The 17,295-nt window shown below is 44.8% G+C and overlaps 2 protein-coding genes across 3 annotated transcripts in view; both read left to right on the top strand.

Annotated features, from left to right (window-relative positions):
* The window catches only part of LOC106590184 (uncharacterized), a 65,619-nt gene extending 55,358 nt beyond the window's left edge, over nucleotides 1-10,261 (top strand). For both annotated transcript variants that reach the window (XM_082970701.1, XM_082970702.1), the window contains exons 3-5: nucleotides 4,318-5,763; nucleotides 5,991-6,145; nucleotides 8,034-10,261. In XM_082970701.1, the coding sequence (XP_082826827.1) occupies nucleotides 4,318-5,763; nucleotides 5,991-6,145; nucleotides 8,034-8,150 (1,718 nt within the window). In that variant the 3' untranslated portion in view covers nucleotides 8,151-10,261. The remainder of the gene's footprint in view (nucleotides 1-4,317; nucleotides 5,764-5,990; nucleotides 6,146-8,033) is intronic.
* A 1,130-nt stretch (nucleotides 10,262-11,391) lies between these two features.
* Nucleotides 11,392-16,234, top strand: LOC100380682 (protein CDV3 homolog). The gene is made up of 5 exons (XM_014180902.3): nucleotides 11,392-11,833; nucleotides 13,355-13,431; nucleotides 13,562-13,692; nucleotides 13,862-14,024; nucleotides 14,135-16,234. Exons 1-5 carry the CDS (start codon nucleotides 11,627-11,629, stop codon nucleotides 14,262-14,264), a joined length of 708 nt encoding a protein of 235 aa, XP_014036377.3. The 5' UTR covers nucleotides 11,392-11,626; the 3' UTR covers nucleotides 14,265-16,234.
* Nucleotides 16,235-17,295: the final 1,061 nt, after the last annotated feature.

The raw sequence follows: 17,295 nt of genomic DNA, 5'->3' as shown, positions 1-17,295 counted from the left end.
TAACACAGTAGCATAAGCTGTCTACTAACAGCCTCCCACCATCAACATTATAGTTATCAACTCTACTCTCTGTGGACGGAACTTTAGCTATATGTCACAGAAAAACATGCACAGTATAATGTATTATGTTTGTGCGTGTTGGAGGATTGAATACAGCAACAAAGGGCTGGGGAGACCAGGGGTCAACATACCACCATCAGAATTCAACAATGGGTCTAAATATGAGCTTACAAATCCTAGGGTGAGTTGGGCTATTTCTGAGAGAGTATATGGTCTCCCTGCCTTGCGACCGTCTCTCTTGAGAGCACCAGTCATAAATCAAACTATCCTGTCTTTGTTATCTCCCGGTTATGGGTCTGGAGTGTCTGGAATAGGCTCCTCTCTGCATTAGGGACGTGACAGGCTTGGTAAATAGAAGGTAGAGGAAAGAGGACCCTCTCATACAGTACCCTGCGAGCCGGAGAAGCTTTGATAGTGGCTGTGTCCCAAATGGCAGCCTATTCCCTATGTGGTGCATAATTTTTTTGACCAGAGCCCTGTGGGCCCTGATCAAAAGAAGTGCACTATATAGGGAATAGGGTGCCATTTGGGACGCACATTAAGATAACGTTTAAACGGCCTATGCTTCCAGGCCTTTGCATGGTATTGGATCACATAATGGACTGAAGGAAACGAGTGTATAGGGATATGTGATGCTGAGTATTGGTATATGATGGAGTTAAGAGGGGTTACTATTCTATCAGTACAGTGTTTGAGATTGTGGACGTGTGCTGGTACCCTCATAATGCTATTCTTTCTCATAATACTATTCTTTATCATAATACTATTCTTTCTCATAATACTATTCTTTATCATAATACTATTCTTTCTCATAATACTATTCTTTCTCATAATACTATTCTTTCTCATAATACTATTCTTTCTCATAATGCTATTCTTTCTCATAATACTATTCTTTCTCATAATACTATTCTTTATCATAATGCTATTCTTTCTCATAATACTATTCTTTCTCATAATACTATTCTTTCTCATAATACTATTCTTTCTCATAATGCTATTCTTTCTCATAATGCTATTCTTTCTCATAATACTATTCTTTCTCATAATACTATTCTTTCTCATAATACTATTCTTTCTCATAATACTATTCTTTCTCATAATGCTATTCTTTATCATAATGCTATTCTTTCTCATAATACTATTCTTTATCATAATACTATTCTTTCTCATAATACTATTCTTTCTCTTAATGCTATTCTTTCTCATAATACTATTCTTTATCATAATGCTATTCTTTCTCATAATGCTATTCTTTCTCATAATACTATTCTTTATCATAATGCTATTCTTTCTCATAATACTATTCTTTCTCATAATACTATTCTTTCTCATAATGCTATTCTTTCTCATAATACTATTCTTTATCATAATGCTATTCTTTCTCATAATGCTATTCTTTCTCATAATACTATTCTTTATCATAATGCTATTCTTTATCATAATGCTATTCTTTCTCATAATACTATTCTTTATCATAATACTATTCTTTCTCATAATACTATTCTTTCTCCTTGATCATACTTATCTTCTTTTATTTATTTCTATATTTTATTTTCTCCATCTGTACATACAGTATTACAGTATATGTAGTAGTTTTCCCACCTCTCCCTGGCTCTGTCGCCCATCTCTTCACTCCCCACGTTTGTAAAACGGAAACTTGGTTTCCATAGTTACCGAGGCAGCACCATGGTGATACGATAGCTTCAACACCTGGGTCATATGGGTAGCATTGAGAATCTGTGTGTGTGTGTGTGTGTGTGTGTGTGTGTGTGTGTGTGTGTGTGTGTGTGTGTGTGTGTGTGTGTGTGTGTGTGTGTGTGTGTGTGTGTGACTGATTGTGTGGGTTGGTGGTGTGTTTCCAAAGCGTAGAGAAGCCAGGCGCCCCAGCTGCTTTCCTGTGTGTGAGTTGTCCCACCTAAGGTGAGGCACATCTAAAGGTGTAGCAGCTCAGTGAGACTAAGAATAAGGCTAAGAATCTGACTAATACTAAGAATAAGGACAGAATAAATAGCCTTTCGTAGTGAATAGTCGTAACTGACTTGTAGAACAGAATCACGAGGAATGAAAATACTATTTGGAAGAACTGCAAAATGTGAGTCTTATTGACTGTAGGTCTAACACTGTTCTGTCTGTCTTTTCAGCTCCTTTAACATCCTCTCTTTTTCTTCTCTCTCTTTCACTTTCTCCCCAACACTCCTCAATACACACAGAGTTTTTCATCTATACTCTTAGAAATAAAATAGTTAAAGGGTTCTTCAGGACTCCAGGGTGCCGCAGCGGTCTAAGGCACTGCATCGCCGTGCTTGAACCGTCACTACAGACCTGGGTTAGATCCCTGGCTGTGTCACAGCCAGCCGTGACCGGGAGACCCATGAGGCGGCACACAATTGGCCCAGCGTCGTTCTGGGTTAGGGGAGGGTTTGGCCGGCCAGGATTTCCTTGTCCCATCGTGCTCTAGCAACTCCTTGTGGCGGGCCGGGCGCCTGCAAGCTGACTTTGGGCTTCCGGGTTAAGTGAGCAGTGTGTCAAGAAGCAGTGCGGCTTGGCAGGGTCGTGTTTCGGAGGACGCATGGCTCTCGACCTTCGCCTCTCCTGAGTCCGTAGGGGAGTTGCAGCGATGAGACAAGACTGTAACTACCAATTGGATACCACGAAATTGGGGAGAAAAAGGGGTAAAAGTACACAAAAAAAAGGTTATTTGGCTGTTCCCACAGGAGAACCCTTTTTGGCTCCAGGTAGAACCCTTTTTGGCTCCAGGTAGAACCCTTTTTGGTTCCAGGTTAAACCCTTTTGGGTTCCATGTCGAACCCTCTGTGGAAAGAGTTCTATATGGAACCCAAAATGGTTCTACCTGGAACCAAATAAGGTTCTTCAAAGGGTTATACTGTGGGGACAGCCGAAGAACCCTTTCAGGTTCTAGATAGATCCTTTTTTCTACAAGTTTATGTTTCATTCTCTTGTGTCTCTTTCATATCAGTCCTTTCTTCCTTCCCGCTAACCACTGGGTAGCCTTTGAAAAACAAGCTATGATGAAATATCTTATTATTCTTCTCATGTAAAACAACGGCTTTGCTAGCTAGCGCTTTGTTGCTACCGCCTGCCTGCCTTTGTGCTAACTAACGCAGCATTCACCAGTGGTGAGCATAGAACTAACCCCCCCCCCCCCCCCCCCCCGGCCGGTATTGATGTGTTCACAATATCCATGTTTAACTGTGTCAATAAGACAAGGTGGGAAAGGAGCAGAGGGAAATGAATGAGCTCCCGCCAGTCTCCTCTGAGTTTCTCTCTCCCTCCCTCCCTCCCTCCCTCCCTCCCTCCCTCGTAGATAATGTAACAGTGTGACATGGTTCTCCCCTAGGTAGCTTCTGATAGCTAGTTGCTACATTGCCTTCCTATGGGTCCTGGCTGGTTAGAGTGAAGCTGTCGGGTTTTTGAACATACGAAAACATCAGATGCTTTTTGATTCTTTGTCTGTCATCCATCTCTCTATCTGTATCTTTCTCCCGCTGCAGACCTCTCAGATGTGGCTTAGCGTCACCTCAGAATCAACACAATAACTGCTGCGTGTTTCTGTTCCCGTCAGGATGCCTTCTTGCATTTGATGTGTGTGTGGCAAGCTCAGTCATGCTGGCACAATTAGGGCAAGTTTCTCGACAGACAAGAGGTGCCACTAGTCCTCAACCTGTCTGCCACACACACACACACACACACACACACACACACACACACACACACACACACACACACACACACACACACACACACACACACACACAGACGCACAGGCATGCACACAGACTCGACACAAACACGCATACAGACACACACGAACAAACACACACTGACACAAACACACACACTGACACAAACACACACACACTGCATTATGAGGTTAATAAAGCAATCTAGTTAAACCAGGCGAGTGACAAACACAGTGCAGGCAGTTGATTAAGGCGTGATGAGTTTTAATGGATGCAAGACAGGTTGTAAGATTCCTCCCTGACTCATAAACAGCCTATTGCAGCTCCTCGGCCTCAGCGTTTGTGCCTCAATATGCTAAGCAGGGAACCTCGGGAGAAATGGTAGACAGACCTGCACACACACACTCAGACACACACACACACACTCAGACACACACACACACTCAGACATGCATACTTGCACGCACACACACATTCTTTCTAATAATTCTCCCTCCCTCTCTCTCACACTCTCTCTTTCTGTCTTTCTCCCTCTCTCCCTCCATCTCTGTAGGTGTCCTAGTGATCCTGGCTGTGCCAGTGGGCCTGGTGTCTTCTACCCAGGAGCTGTACCCCAGCCGGACCCCCCAGGACCCTGTCTCCATGGCAGCGCCCCACAGCAGCCCCCCTAACCCGCTCTCGGCCCTGGCCCCCCAAGACTGGCAGCAGGAGGGCTCCAGCAGCGGGGACTCGTGGTCCCCACAGGGAGGGGCAATGCCCACGGGCATCATACAGCCCACCGCATCCCACAGCTCTTGGGGCTGGCATCTAAACCACAACACCAGCCTGGCACACATTGTAACGCCACCCAGTAGAGACAGCCTCATTCAAGCTGCAGCTACTGTCAGTCCTAACACTGTGAGCTCTGTGAGAGTAAACCAAGACGCTGGCCTTAGCTCTGTCAGCCCCAGCCCAGTCAAGCAGGCCCACTCCCCCAGCTCTAGTGCTCTCAACCCGGGCCACAGCTCCAGTTCTCTCAGTGCAGATCAGGGCCTCATGCCCAACTCGTTCAGTGTAAATAAAGCCCGTAGCCCAGATACTGTCAGTGTTAACCAGGGCAACAGCCCTCCTAGCCCTACCAGCTCTGGTGGCCCGCATAGTGAGGTGGCTTCAGACTCTGGGGCTGCCCTGGCTCCTCCTGTGCCCAGCCCACTCACAGAGAGAGGGCATACTCTTGACCCGGAGCTTGGTGGTCTCCCGTCCCCCACACACACGCAGGCCCACCTGGAGGGGAATGACGAGGCGGCCACAGAACCCAGTCAGCAGGACTTCACCACTGAGCTGCAGCCTTCCTCCCTCTCCTCCTCTTCCTCAGTGGATGCTGCTCTAGATCAGACCCTCAGGGAGCATGTTGAAGCCACGCCCGAGCTGTCCCGACCCCACGCCATCACCCTACGGGGGGGGCACCTCATGGTCAACGAAAGGCCCACCAGGGGGCTCAAAACAGAGTTGTCTGCCTCTCCAAAAGAGAGCCCACCAGACAAGCCCCCCTCCCCGGCCCCCACCTCTCCATCTCCCCCCTCCCTGACCCATGCCAGTCTGGCCCCAAAGTCCAGCCCTGTCTCCACCAATGGTACCATAACCAATGACACCACAGCCCAGGAGACTGGCAGCGGCGGGGGCCCCTCTCTCCTCCCTCAGGGTACAACAACAGACGATGCCCCCCTTGGCCCACAAAGCCCACTTGGCAATGGCACTTTTCATAACGGCAGTGTGGAGGGCAGCCCTAGCAAGAACCCCTCCTCCCAGTGGAACAGCTCGTCCCCTACGGAGCCGCCCTCCACGGCCAGCGAGAACTTTTTGAACCGCCTGGTCCCCGCCACCACCAGGGACCCCTGGGGTCCAGGCAACGGCTCTGGCCCCGCTATGGACTCGCCGCTGTCCCGCGCCACCATCTGCCTGAGCAAGATGGACATCATGTGGATCGTGTTGGCTATCAGTGTGCCTGTGACCTCATGCTGTGAGTATCAAATAGCAGGCTGACGAAGGCTCTGGTGACAAGAGGTTAGAGAAGTGTTTGTGTCAGTAGGAGTCTAACCAACACTTCTCTGCGGCTGAAATCACTTTCATACCGACCACCGTATCCACTGAAACACTGTGATACATAATGAAAGACCTTGGATTGATGTATTAGAGGTTATATGTACTGACTCCCCCCCCCCCCTCTCTCTCTCCCTCCCCCTCCAGCTGTCCTGCTGACTGTGTGCTGTATGAGGAGGAAGAAGAAGTCTTCAAGCCAGGAGAACAACCTGAGCTACTGGAACAATGCCATCACCATGGACTACTTCAACAGACATGCGGTGGAGCTGCCTCGGGAGATCACGTCCCTAGACAACGCTGAGGTACGTCTATTCCTGATGTCACTGACAATCTTATTATAAAGCTCAAACAGGAATTCCTGTAGGAAATGAGAAATGTTTCTCTTCAGTGGAAGGGCCTGTATGTAAGTTACAGCCCCCCCAATCTGGCACTCAATTCCTCTACAGGGGATGTATTATATAGACTGAAAGGGGCCGATATGTATGGTTGTTGTGAAGCCTGGACTGGTATAATTGACATTTGGTCAAATTGACATAATCTGTGTGATGGCATAGACTAGAGTTAAGAAATAAGGGATTTTCTGAATATACAGCCGATGTTTGTACAGGCATTACAAATGTGGGCTCCTCCAATCCTCCAAGTTCCTCAACTAGATGTTCTTCAGAATTCACTAATGATACAAAACATGTCAATAAGTGAGCAGTGTTGTTGCCAAGTAGCTAGAGTGCTTTAGTAGATGTGAGGTCAACATATTGGTTACAGTGGACTATATATGTGGACTATATATGTGGACTATATATGTGGACTATATATATGGACTATATATGTGGACTATATATGTGGACTATATATGTGGACTATATATGTGGACTATATATGTGGACTATATATGTGGACTATAGTGCCCTCTGCTGTAAGATTACAGCCAAAACTTCAACTCATCATTTTGGGGTAATTTTAGACCGTTAGCTTATCCTTTGCATTGTTCAGGGATGGGCAACTGGGTGGGGGGTACTTAGGGCCCACAAAACACTGTATGTGTGGGTATAGATGTGGGTAGCAGACCCGCAAGCCACTGCGGCCCCTCTTGATGATTACAGATTTTTTTGTGGCCCCCATCAAAGTTGCTTATCCCTGGTGTAGTCCGTCGCATTTCAATTCACTCTACGGACATATTTTTGTCGCTATGAAATCAGCATGTCTCATCGGCTCTCCGCATCATTTCTCATCTGCATACTGACCACACCTCTATTTCTGATTTGTCCTCTCTTTTTGCTCACTCCGTCGCTCTCTCTCCATCAATGCCTCCTCCCGTGGTGCAGGAGGGGAATGCCGAGGTTGGAAGGTGTTTAGGGTGTCCGTGGTGACACACAGGTGTTGTGTTGCGTCCCTATTTTATTCCTCCCACTGTAGCGCTGCCTCATCCCTCCCTCCATCTTTGTCTTTCCTTATAATTCCCCTAAAGTGCCTCTAGCTTTGCTGATGCTGTTACAATAGAGATGAATCGTGAATTGATTTATCTATATGGCTGTTACTGTCAATATCTATGTTTGCCCAATAGCCTTTTTCCAGTGCAACCTAGTGTATCATCCTTACAATAGTTCAAGTACTATATACAGTGATGTGTTGATGTTAGGGTTTGGGGTATTGCCAGCTAGAATGTACCTCTTCCCGTCCCCTCTCTTTCTGTAAGGCTCGTTCTTCTGAATCACTCTGTTTTTTTCTGCTTTTTCTCCCCCACCCCCTGTTCTGTCTTTTTAGCTGAGTCACTGCCACCATTTCTCTGTCTCCCTCTCCCTCCCTCTACTAACTCTCCTCTGTCTCTCTCCCCCTCTCCCTCTCCCACTCCTCCCTCCCTCTGCTGTGTTGCTGTGTTCTGCTGTCTCCCCTTCCCTTCTTTACTTATTTTCTCTGTTGTGTAGCCTGTTCAACTCCCCTCCCTCTTTCCCTCCTTTTTTGTCTCTCTGTGTTCTTTCTGCTAGCTTAATCAGTCAGCCATCTTTTGTCCTCATCTTTCTACTACATACGATTCAGACCCCAAGCCCAGAGAATTGTTTGTGTCTCCTAAGTCACAAAACACTCTGTCCTGAATCTCACTAGCCTTTGTGTGTTGTGTGTTTTGTATGTGCGTGCATGCATGTGTGCCTGCGTGTGTGCGTGTCTGTGTGCGTCTGTGTGCGTGTGTTTCAGGAGCAGGAGACGTGCCTACCTCCTAATGGAGACTACAGCGACAGTGGGGTGGTGCTGGTTAACCCTTTCTGCCAGGAGACCCTGTTCATCAACAGAGAGAAGGCCTGTGACATCTAGAGCGGACAGATGCTGGTCTGGTGGCCATGTCCTGATACCACCAGTACAAGACTGTCAAAAATAAAAGTCTGACTTTCAAAATAAATGTCCCCCGCCCTTTTCTCCCTGTCGTTGTCATTTTTATACATGTAGTTAACTTCAGAGACCCCCACTTTATACTGTATATTATGAATACATAAACGAGACTAAGAGAAGAGCTAAAAACAGACACTATTTACTATGAGGGTTTGCCTGCGTATTTTTCTGATGTACATTTTCTACAAAAGCTTAATTGTGATAATGGTTTTTATGTCTTTATAATCTACGGAGTATGTGTGATTTGCGTTTTGTTACAGTGGCTTGATGGTGAGAGCATTGTGGACGTGGCCACTTGAATTCTGCTTTAGAGAAAATATATTATGTAAGAACGTTATGTTTCATTTTCTTAAAAATCAAACCCAAAATACTTACTGAAAAGCCTGTTGAACTTGAATTCTGTACCTACGTACTTGAGGGGATACGGAGGTTTAGGGCAAGGTTTGTGAGGCCAGGTTTTAGTAGAGAGTGCCCAAAGGGTATAGCGTTGTATCTGAATAGACCAAATGGACTTTCCCCCTCGCGTGTCACCAGCCTCTCTGTTGAGGGACCACGTACATGTCTTAACTCCCTTTGTCAAGCTGTGTGTGTGTGTGTGTGTGTGTGTGTGTGTGTGTGTGTGTGTGTGTGTGTGTGTGTGTGTGTGTGTGTGTGTGTGTGTGTGTGTGTGTGTGTGTGTGTGTGTGTGTGTGAGAGACTATGTGTGTGTGACTATGTGTGTGTGACTATGTGTGTGTGTGTGTGTGTGTGGCGGTGTATGAAGTGTGTGTGTGCCTGTCTATCTGTGTGTATCTCTCTGTCTGTTTGTCTGTATGGATTTGTGTTATGGAGTGGGTTCTGGTTTTGGCAGTCAATGATGTTTGTTTAACGTTAGCCCTCTCTAACCTTAATATTTTGAGACCAAACATATCATAATCTCCCTCCATAAGTACAGTATTTGTCCATGAGAGTAAATTGTGTTTATTACTGTAATGTACAGATATTGAATGATATTTGATTTAATTTCTGGATGTAAAAATAAAAAATGCCGTAGAAATCATGACCAATGAAAATGCTGAGATAATATTTTATCCTGAATATTTACTGTGAGCACATACAGTGGCAGAGTTTAATCAAACATACATATTTTGTTTCATTATCAAATCGATTTGTGTATCATGCTTTACTTTTGCTTTGTCACATGTTTGTAGTTGCTAAATGCTGCCTTTTGTTACTGCCTCTGCTTGTCACATTGTGTCACGCTGATCTGTTAAATCATACTACCCTGTGTTTGAAAGTTTTGTTGAATTATCGTTATGTTGAATGTGTTATCAATCTATTGGATATACACTGAGTATACCAAACATTAGGAACACCTTCCTAATATTAAGGTGCACCCCTCCCCACTTTGCCCTCAGAAGACACTCAATTCGTCGGGGCATGGACTCTACAAGGTGTCAAAAGTGTTCCACAGGGATGCTGGCCCATGTTGACTCCAAAGCTTCCCACAGCTGTGTCAAGTTGGCTGGATGTCGTCTGGTTGGTGGACCATTCTTGATACACACAGGAAACTGTTGAGTGTGGAAAAACCCAGCAGTGTTGCAGTTCTTGATACAAACTGGTGCGCCTGGCACCTACTACCAAACCCTGTTCAAAGGCACTTACATTTTTGTCCTGCCCATTCACCATCTGAATGACACACATACACAATCCATGTCTTAATTGTCTCAAGGCTTAAAAATCATTCTTTAACCTGTCTCTTCCCCTTCATCTACACTGATTGAAGTGAATTTAACAAGTGACATCAGTAAGGGATCATTGCTTTCACCTGGATACACCTGGCCAGTCTATGTCATGGAAAGAGCAGGAGTTCATAATGTTTTGTATACTCAGTGTTGCTGCAATGGGCATGAGGTGCCATACTAGATAATGGGTATTTTGCTAAATGTAGAATGGAGAGGAGGGGCAGTATCTTGTGTCCAGCGTCATGTATTTTTTTGTATCGTAACATACACTGTCATTTTTACTGCTGAGCAATAAAAGAGAAAAGCTTTGAACCTTCTCAGTGTCTTACTGACTATTCATCTATTTTACTTCTTCCACTCATCCATGAAGACTGTTTTAGTTGCATATTAATTGCATAGTAACTGCATAGTACTGAGAAATTGTGCCACTGCCAATTGGTATTTTATATGATCAACCTTCTACGCTACACAAGGCTATCTTAATTTGAATTGTCCATTAACTAAAAAATGAGAGAAGAATCATTACCACTTGCTGCAGACAGATGGGTAAGAAGACAGATGTACATTAAACCTCTGTGACAAAGCAATGTGTCAGTGCCTTGCTGACCCCAGCTAAACCATTGACTAGAATGTTCTCTGTTCATCTCTGCTGGATCTGGCTAGTGGCCATTCTATACATGGCCTCACTGTCATTGGATAAAGCCTACACTTTGCTAATGCTTAACTAGAGAGCTTCACTACTTGGGGTGCGTTGATGACCTACCGCTTTCTCCTATCACTAATAAATACGCTAATATTCAGTGTAATTTGTTGTCATTGTTTGACTATTATGTAAGAGGTTTCAACTACCCTAGGATGGGACCATGTAGGCCCTTTACACAAAATATACTCGTGGGCCTGGACGTGTGTTGGGTCATTGTTCTGCCCAATAGTCATAGTAGACCTAATAGAGGAAAGCTTCTCTATGGACAGCCCAGTCCCATGCTAAGCCCATAGTTTCACACGGTGGCATCACGCCTGTGGAAAGCACACAATATATAAAGTGAAGACTATCATTGAATGGAGAGCAGGAGTAAGTATTTCATCGAAGGTCGCATCAAGGCTCCCACAATATTTCTACTGTAAAGACTTGGAATGCTGGCTTTGAGAAAACAAGTAAACTCATTAATAAAATAAAGATTTGTTTAAGTGCTGCTCTCTGGTTCCATGATCAACTGGTCAATGATCAGTACCATCAATTGATCAGTGAGGACCACACTACTAACAGTAGACCTCATGGTGTGGTGTCAGATTACAACCAGGCTACTGTGATAGGGCGATAAAAAAGACATGCAATTTCATTGGTTAAAGGGGGTTTTATTTGCAGTGCATTGGTTCTTCAGCATGTCCATTATGTTTCTGTTCATGTTCATCCGGGGCATCCTAGAAGTATGTATTGGCTGTACATCCGATTTGCCTGTCAAATAGCAGTGAGCGAGCGCAGCCCCCAAAGATTGGTAATGTGGCACATTGAAAGACAGGCGGTCAGACAGTAGCTACATTTTCTTTTTCACGCTAGAAGGGAAATTGTTTGATTGCTCTGGTCGAATAACAATTTAATCCCTCCCCTTCAACTGAGTTATAGAGACGTTGTGAAATTTACGATTGTCCTTGCATAGCGTTTGTTTCTGAAAGAAGATGGCGGATGTAGAGACTTGTGGTGCTGCTCCGGAGAAGAGCCTGGATGATTTCTTTGCCAAGAGGGATAAAAAGAAGAAGAAAGAAAAGGGAGGCAAGGGAAAAGAAGCTCCAGCTGGGCCCACACCAATTGTCTTGAAAAAGAACAAGAAGGAAAAGGAGAAGTCGGGCACGAAAAACGAAAATCAAGATGCGCAGCCGGAGAAGGTAACGTTAGCTAGCGCCGCGCTAGTACTAGTTAGCCAGCAAGCTACTTGCTACTACTAGCCAAGTCAAAATGTTTGCTAGCTAGTTTGCCTGATAACGATGATGACTCATGCCATGACTGTTTGGTAATACACAATGGCTTGCTAGTTATTACACCGGCCTCACGCACGATTTATGGAGAGAAATGTGTACGTTTTAGTTAGCTACCTAGCCAATTGGGTAGCTACTTAAAAGAGCAATCCAATAATTCAGTTCGCTAGCTAGCTAATTTAGCTAGACTGCAAACTCACGATGTATTCCAGACGGTGAGCAGACATTTCTCGATGACTTTAGGCCGCGCCAGTGTCAGCTTTCTCGATTGATCAACGATAGCTAACTGGTAAACGTTAGTGTGGCTAGCATGTTTTCGACAGGTGAAAACTGGCACACATTGGATTATATGACTGGCTTAACATTAGTTAGCTAGCCAGCAACATGGCTCGTGACGAATTTCAATATTATTGGAAAATATAGCCAGCGTTGTAGTAAAATGCGTCATGACGAATGTAAATATATCTAGCTTACTAACTAGCTAATCAATTATTTTTGACATCTGTCAAATTGGAAGACGAGTAACGTTAACGTACCAGCTATTTGGCCTCATTCGCTAGATGCTTAGGCCTGCAATATTCGTCTGAGGGTTCAGATGGTTGGGCCTGGGAAATGGGGACTGGACTACAGTTGTTAAACTTAGAACCTTTGTGCAGACAAAAGCACAGAAAGAGTAGAACCTACTGGCGATAACGTTACTAGTAGCTAGCATTTTATGCAAGTAACATGGTTCTCAGGTTGACACGTTCCAGGGATGTTGTAATAACGTTTTGAGACTATGCCAAGTTAGGGCGTGGCCTGTATCTAGAGCCTAGTTTCTATTTTATTTGTACCCTTGACAAACGTTCATTTTCATGGCCAAGTTTGCATGATCAATCGAGATTGATATGACACAAATGTATGAATCCTTTGGGTGCATTGGCAAATTCACTCTGGCCATCTACTCCAATTTCAGAGCACTCTTGTCCTGAGTGTGCCAGAGCACATAATAACTGATGAATTTAAGAACGGACAACACCCGTTGAATATGGTCAGTGTCAGCAAAAAAGCGTAATTCAATTGTTGCCAGCAGCACAGTTAGGCACCAACGCTCTGAATAACAGCCTAACCAGCTCTGCAAGGGCAAGTAAAATAGTGAGGTGTTCTCATTTGTGTCTGGAAGTAGCTAGCCAACGTTAACCATTTAGCTTGGGTGCTTGACTGCCGTTGTGAGGTCTGAACACTCGGCTCAAACCTACTCCTCGGCCAGAGTGTCCAGTGTACGCTCTGGAGCGAAACGTTGTGAATTTACAATCAATCTGACCACGCTCTGAATTTATGAACGCCCAGGGTGCACTCTGGCACTCCAGATTGAATTTACAGACACACCCTTGGATTGGTAAACCATCAGTCAGTGGGTTGTGTAACTGATGAGCATTGCTCTGTCTGCAGGAGGATGAGGAGTGGAAGGAGTTTGAGGCGAAAGAGGTGGACTACAGCGGACTCAGACTGCAGGCTCTCCAGATAAGGTAAGGCTGACGTTTTTGGGGGGGGGGGGGTCGCATTCATTCAGTCGGCTGAAAATAGTAGGCACCCCCCTAATGACATGTACTAGTTGCACGTTTTTGTTTACTCTGTTTTCTCTGGCGGTTGTGGCAGTGATGAGAAGGAGGAAGAGGAGTATGAGGAGGAGGTCGGTGAAGATGGAGAGATCATCCTGGTCAGTGGAGACAAAATGTCTGGGCCTTGGAACAAGTCTGGTGCCCCGCCACCTGCCGCTGCCTCTGTTGGTGGGTATACCTCACTCCGCGCTGTGTATTAATTCCACACACCCTTAATTGTAGTATTAAAGTGTTACTCCCATACAGACACAGTAGTTTTGGCAATTCATGTGGACTACTAATGAGCCTTGCCTCCGTTTTCACTGACTGGTTCTCTTCTCTGCTCTTGTCTCTACAGAGGTGGAAGAGGTGCCTGAGTCAAAGCCTTCTGGGGTGTACCGGCCCCCAGGGGCCCGACTGACCACCACCAAGCGTGGCCCCAATCAGGGGCCCCCTGAGATCTTCAGCGACACACAGTTCCCCTCACTCGGGGCCGGCTCCAAGCATGTTGAGACACGCAGGTCAGTGTACCTCTAAATATCACTCATCTTACACACATGCATAGCTGGGCACACGTAGTTTAGAAATGTCTTAGTTTGTTTAATTAATATATCCAATGCTCGGTTTTCAGAGACAGGGAGATGGAGAAGACCTTTGAGGTGGTGAAGCACAAGAACCGTGGCCGAGAGGAAAGCGGCAGTGGGGCCTCCCTGCAGCAGTTGGAGCTCGGTAACCAGTACGCCATCTTGGGGGACAAGTAGCACACCCCAACCCCCCCCTCCCCTCCCCCGCCCATCCAGCGTGGTCTTGCCCAGCCGCCAGAGGGAGCTGAACTACAGCTGTGTACCTAACTACAGCGCAGTCCTGACAACGAATGCTGGCGCTGCTGCCACCACCACACTGGACCTTCTCTCCCTCACACCACAGTACAATACATGCATTATACATACATACACACTCTCATACACCTCTCACAGTGAACCACATAAACTGACACACTTTACAGCTACACGCATTATATACAGTACATACACAAAGCACCTGGTTGGCAAAACTGAAGGACTACATCCAAAAGTGCTGTGGCAAGTGATTAACTGAAACAAAAAAATATAAAATCTATATGATACACCCATATGAACGACACTGCAGCATCAACAACAGCAAACGACAACGTACGGTTGTCTTTTGTGGATTGTTTTCAGAGCAGCAGTTGTGTGGTACAACTTCTCTCTGGACTTCAACTTGCTTTGATTATAAAGCCACAGAGGATCGAAGAAAATGAAAAAAATAGTGCGAGATGAATTTACGAACTGTTGTTGAGAATAGATCTATTTTTTTGCGAGATCGGTATAACCCAAACTGCACATGGTTGGTTGGTGTGTTTGAGTTATGGTTTGGGCACGTGAGGGGAGACTACCTCAGTCACATAGCTGTGGTGACCATGTTGAGCGGGCTTTGGCTCTTGGTGGTGAGTGGGGCAAACACCAGGCCTGCAGACGAGAAGACCACCAGGCTCTTTCACTTAGAAACTTGAAGATTTTGTTTTCCTCAAGAATGGGACTCCTGCAAAGATCTGTGGACACAGGAGAGAAGTTATGGTCCTCATTTAGAATGACTATTTAAAAGTGGCCTTACTGTAAAGAGCGAGAGAGGGAAACTGCTTCGTTCTCTAGAGAGAAACTTGCTCGTTGTCTCATGGTATGTTGCCAGCCTCCTGGATCTCGCAACTTAAAGAGAAACCAACCTCCTTTCCTCTTCAAGAATGTAGTGCTGAGTTGTAGTTTGTCAGAAGATTATACTGACTAACTGTCCTTCATATCCACTGTTCGACTTGCGCCCCATCTGTTTTAAAATTTGATTATTAACATTGGAAAACCGTTATTAAAGCTCCTCCTTTCTAATCTGAAGTCATTCCTTTGGTAGATGTTTTGACTTTTTACAGGATTCTGAGGATTCGGCCCTTTGTTTTACATTGAGGGCTTTGTTTCCACCAGTGTTCATGAACTTACATCATTGTGTAGAGGTGGGAAATGAAAAATAGACTGACATATTGTTACAGGTGCAAAGAGATACTAGATACAGCGTCCCAAAAATGACCCTTCTGTACCCAATGCCTGTAATTGACCACAGTAAGTATGGCCTGTTGGCGTTCGCCTATGTTCATTGAATTGCTTCAGTGCAAGACATTCAAGTTTACCCTATTCTGCAGAAAGGAACTCACCCCTCTTTCTCCATCCTCCCCATAGTTAGTTGCCCTCAAAGCTCCTTCTCCAAATATGAGGTGTATTGTTTCTGTACTTATTGAAATGTTTGTAGAGCAGATCTATGACATGTAACCCTGGTCCTGTGGAGAGCTTCAGTCAGTGCCTGCTATCTTTCCGCTTGGGCTCCAAACCACCTGACCACTATCTCCTCTCATGAACTGATATGAAAAAATAAAAAGGTCAGGTGGTTTAGATTAGAATAACCATGTTTGCATTTCCTTAGGTTGAACAGAGGGTTAGAACTAAGAATTGCTGGAGTTGTGTTCACATATTTCTGTTGAAGTCATTTGAAATGTAATGGAACTTAAAATTTGCAAATGGATGGCCAGAGTTGTGGAGGGCACTGTAGCACACAAAGCATCCTGTGGACCCCTGCCTAAAAGTTGTGGGTGGAAGTAGCGAACATTTCTACTGAGAACTGTTAATCGAAGACTAGTTTAACACAAAATAAACAGCGATCTTTGTGATGGGTGTCTTGTCTTTGTGATGGGTGTCTTGTCTGAGTTAACTTAAGAGTTATTTTATTTCACGGGTAGGCAAGATGTTCACGTAAAAGGCCACACAAACTATTCTGCATTAGAATTAGCAACAGGTAAGTATTGAATTTCAGTAGGCACAATGATACATTATCTTTCAGAGCACCATCGGGGGTTGAGCCATAAATGTATTTGTAGTTTAAAAGCTGATAAAGTGCACACCACTTTAGACACAGTGGTGTTTTGAGGTATTTTACTGATTCAGGTAACAAATCACAGCTGGTGAGGTGAAGCCTCAAAAACAAATGAAATTCCTTAAGATACAGTTAGTTACTTAATGTAGCAGGTTTAGGAGAAGGAGGTTAAGGTTGGAAAGCTGTGCTCTATCTAGCCACAACCGTACCTAGCCAAAAACTACTACAGGTGCAAATGATAAGTAAATCTATGGCTGTGTCAAAGTTAAAATTAGTTAAGCATTTGCATCTGATGTGGAAAACCACGCGGTGGCTCCCCCACTGGGCGCGTTTGAGTGGTAAACAGGAAGTCAACGAGTGAAGTTGGGGGAGATACAGACTCACCAGTGGATGCTGGTGGGAGGAGCAACTCATGTCTGGAATGGAGTTGGAGTGATTACAATGTCTGGAATGGAATTCATGGAAAGGTATCAAACATGAAACCACGTTTGACTCCGTACCATTAATTCCATTCCAGCCCTTACAATGAGCTCGTCCTCCCACCAGCCTCAATGAGAAGGATCAGACTACATGTACATGAGTTCACATAAATTACCTTGTAAACACCATGCCAAGCAGTCAAATGCACTTGATATTGACCCCATGACTGGTGTCTGGGGTACTTGCTCATTAAGGTTCTGTTTCTCGGATACAGATAATACCTCTACAATTGCAAGCGTGGAAATTCCCTACAACAAACCCATATGTAGCCAACAATATGTATTCAATTTTACTCCCACTTAATAAACAATCAACAACTGACTTGTTGCGGATAAAAATCAGTGCGTGATGACGTATTGTACACAAAATAAAAATCTA

The sequence above is a fragment of the Salmo salar genome, chromosome 29 (assembly GCF_965601325.2).
Source record: "Salmo salar chromosome 29, fSalSal1, whole genome shotgun sequence".
NCBI lineage: Eukaryota > Metazoa > Chordata > Actinopteri > Salmoniformes > Salmonidae > Salmo > Salmo salar.
This window is presented reverse-complemented; position numbering and strand designations above follow the sequence as displayed.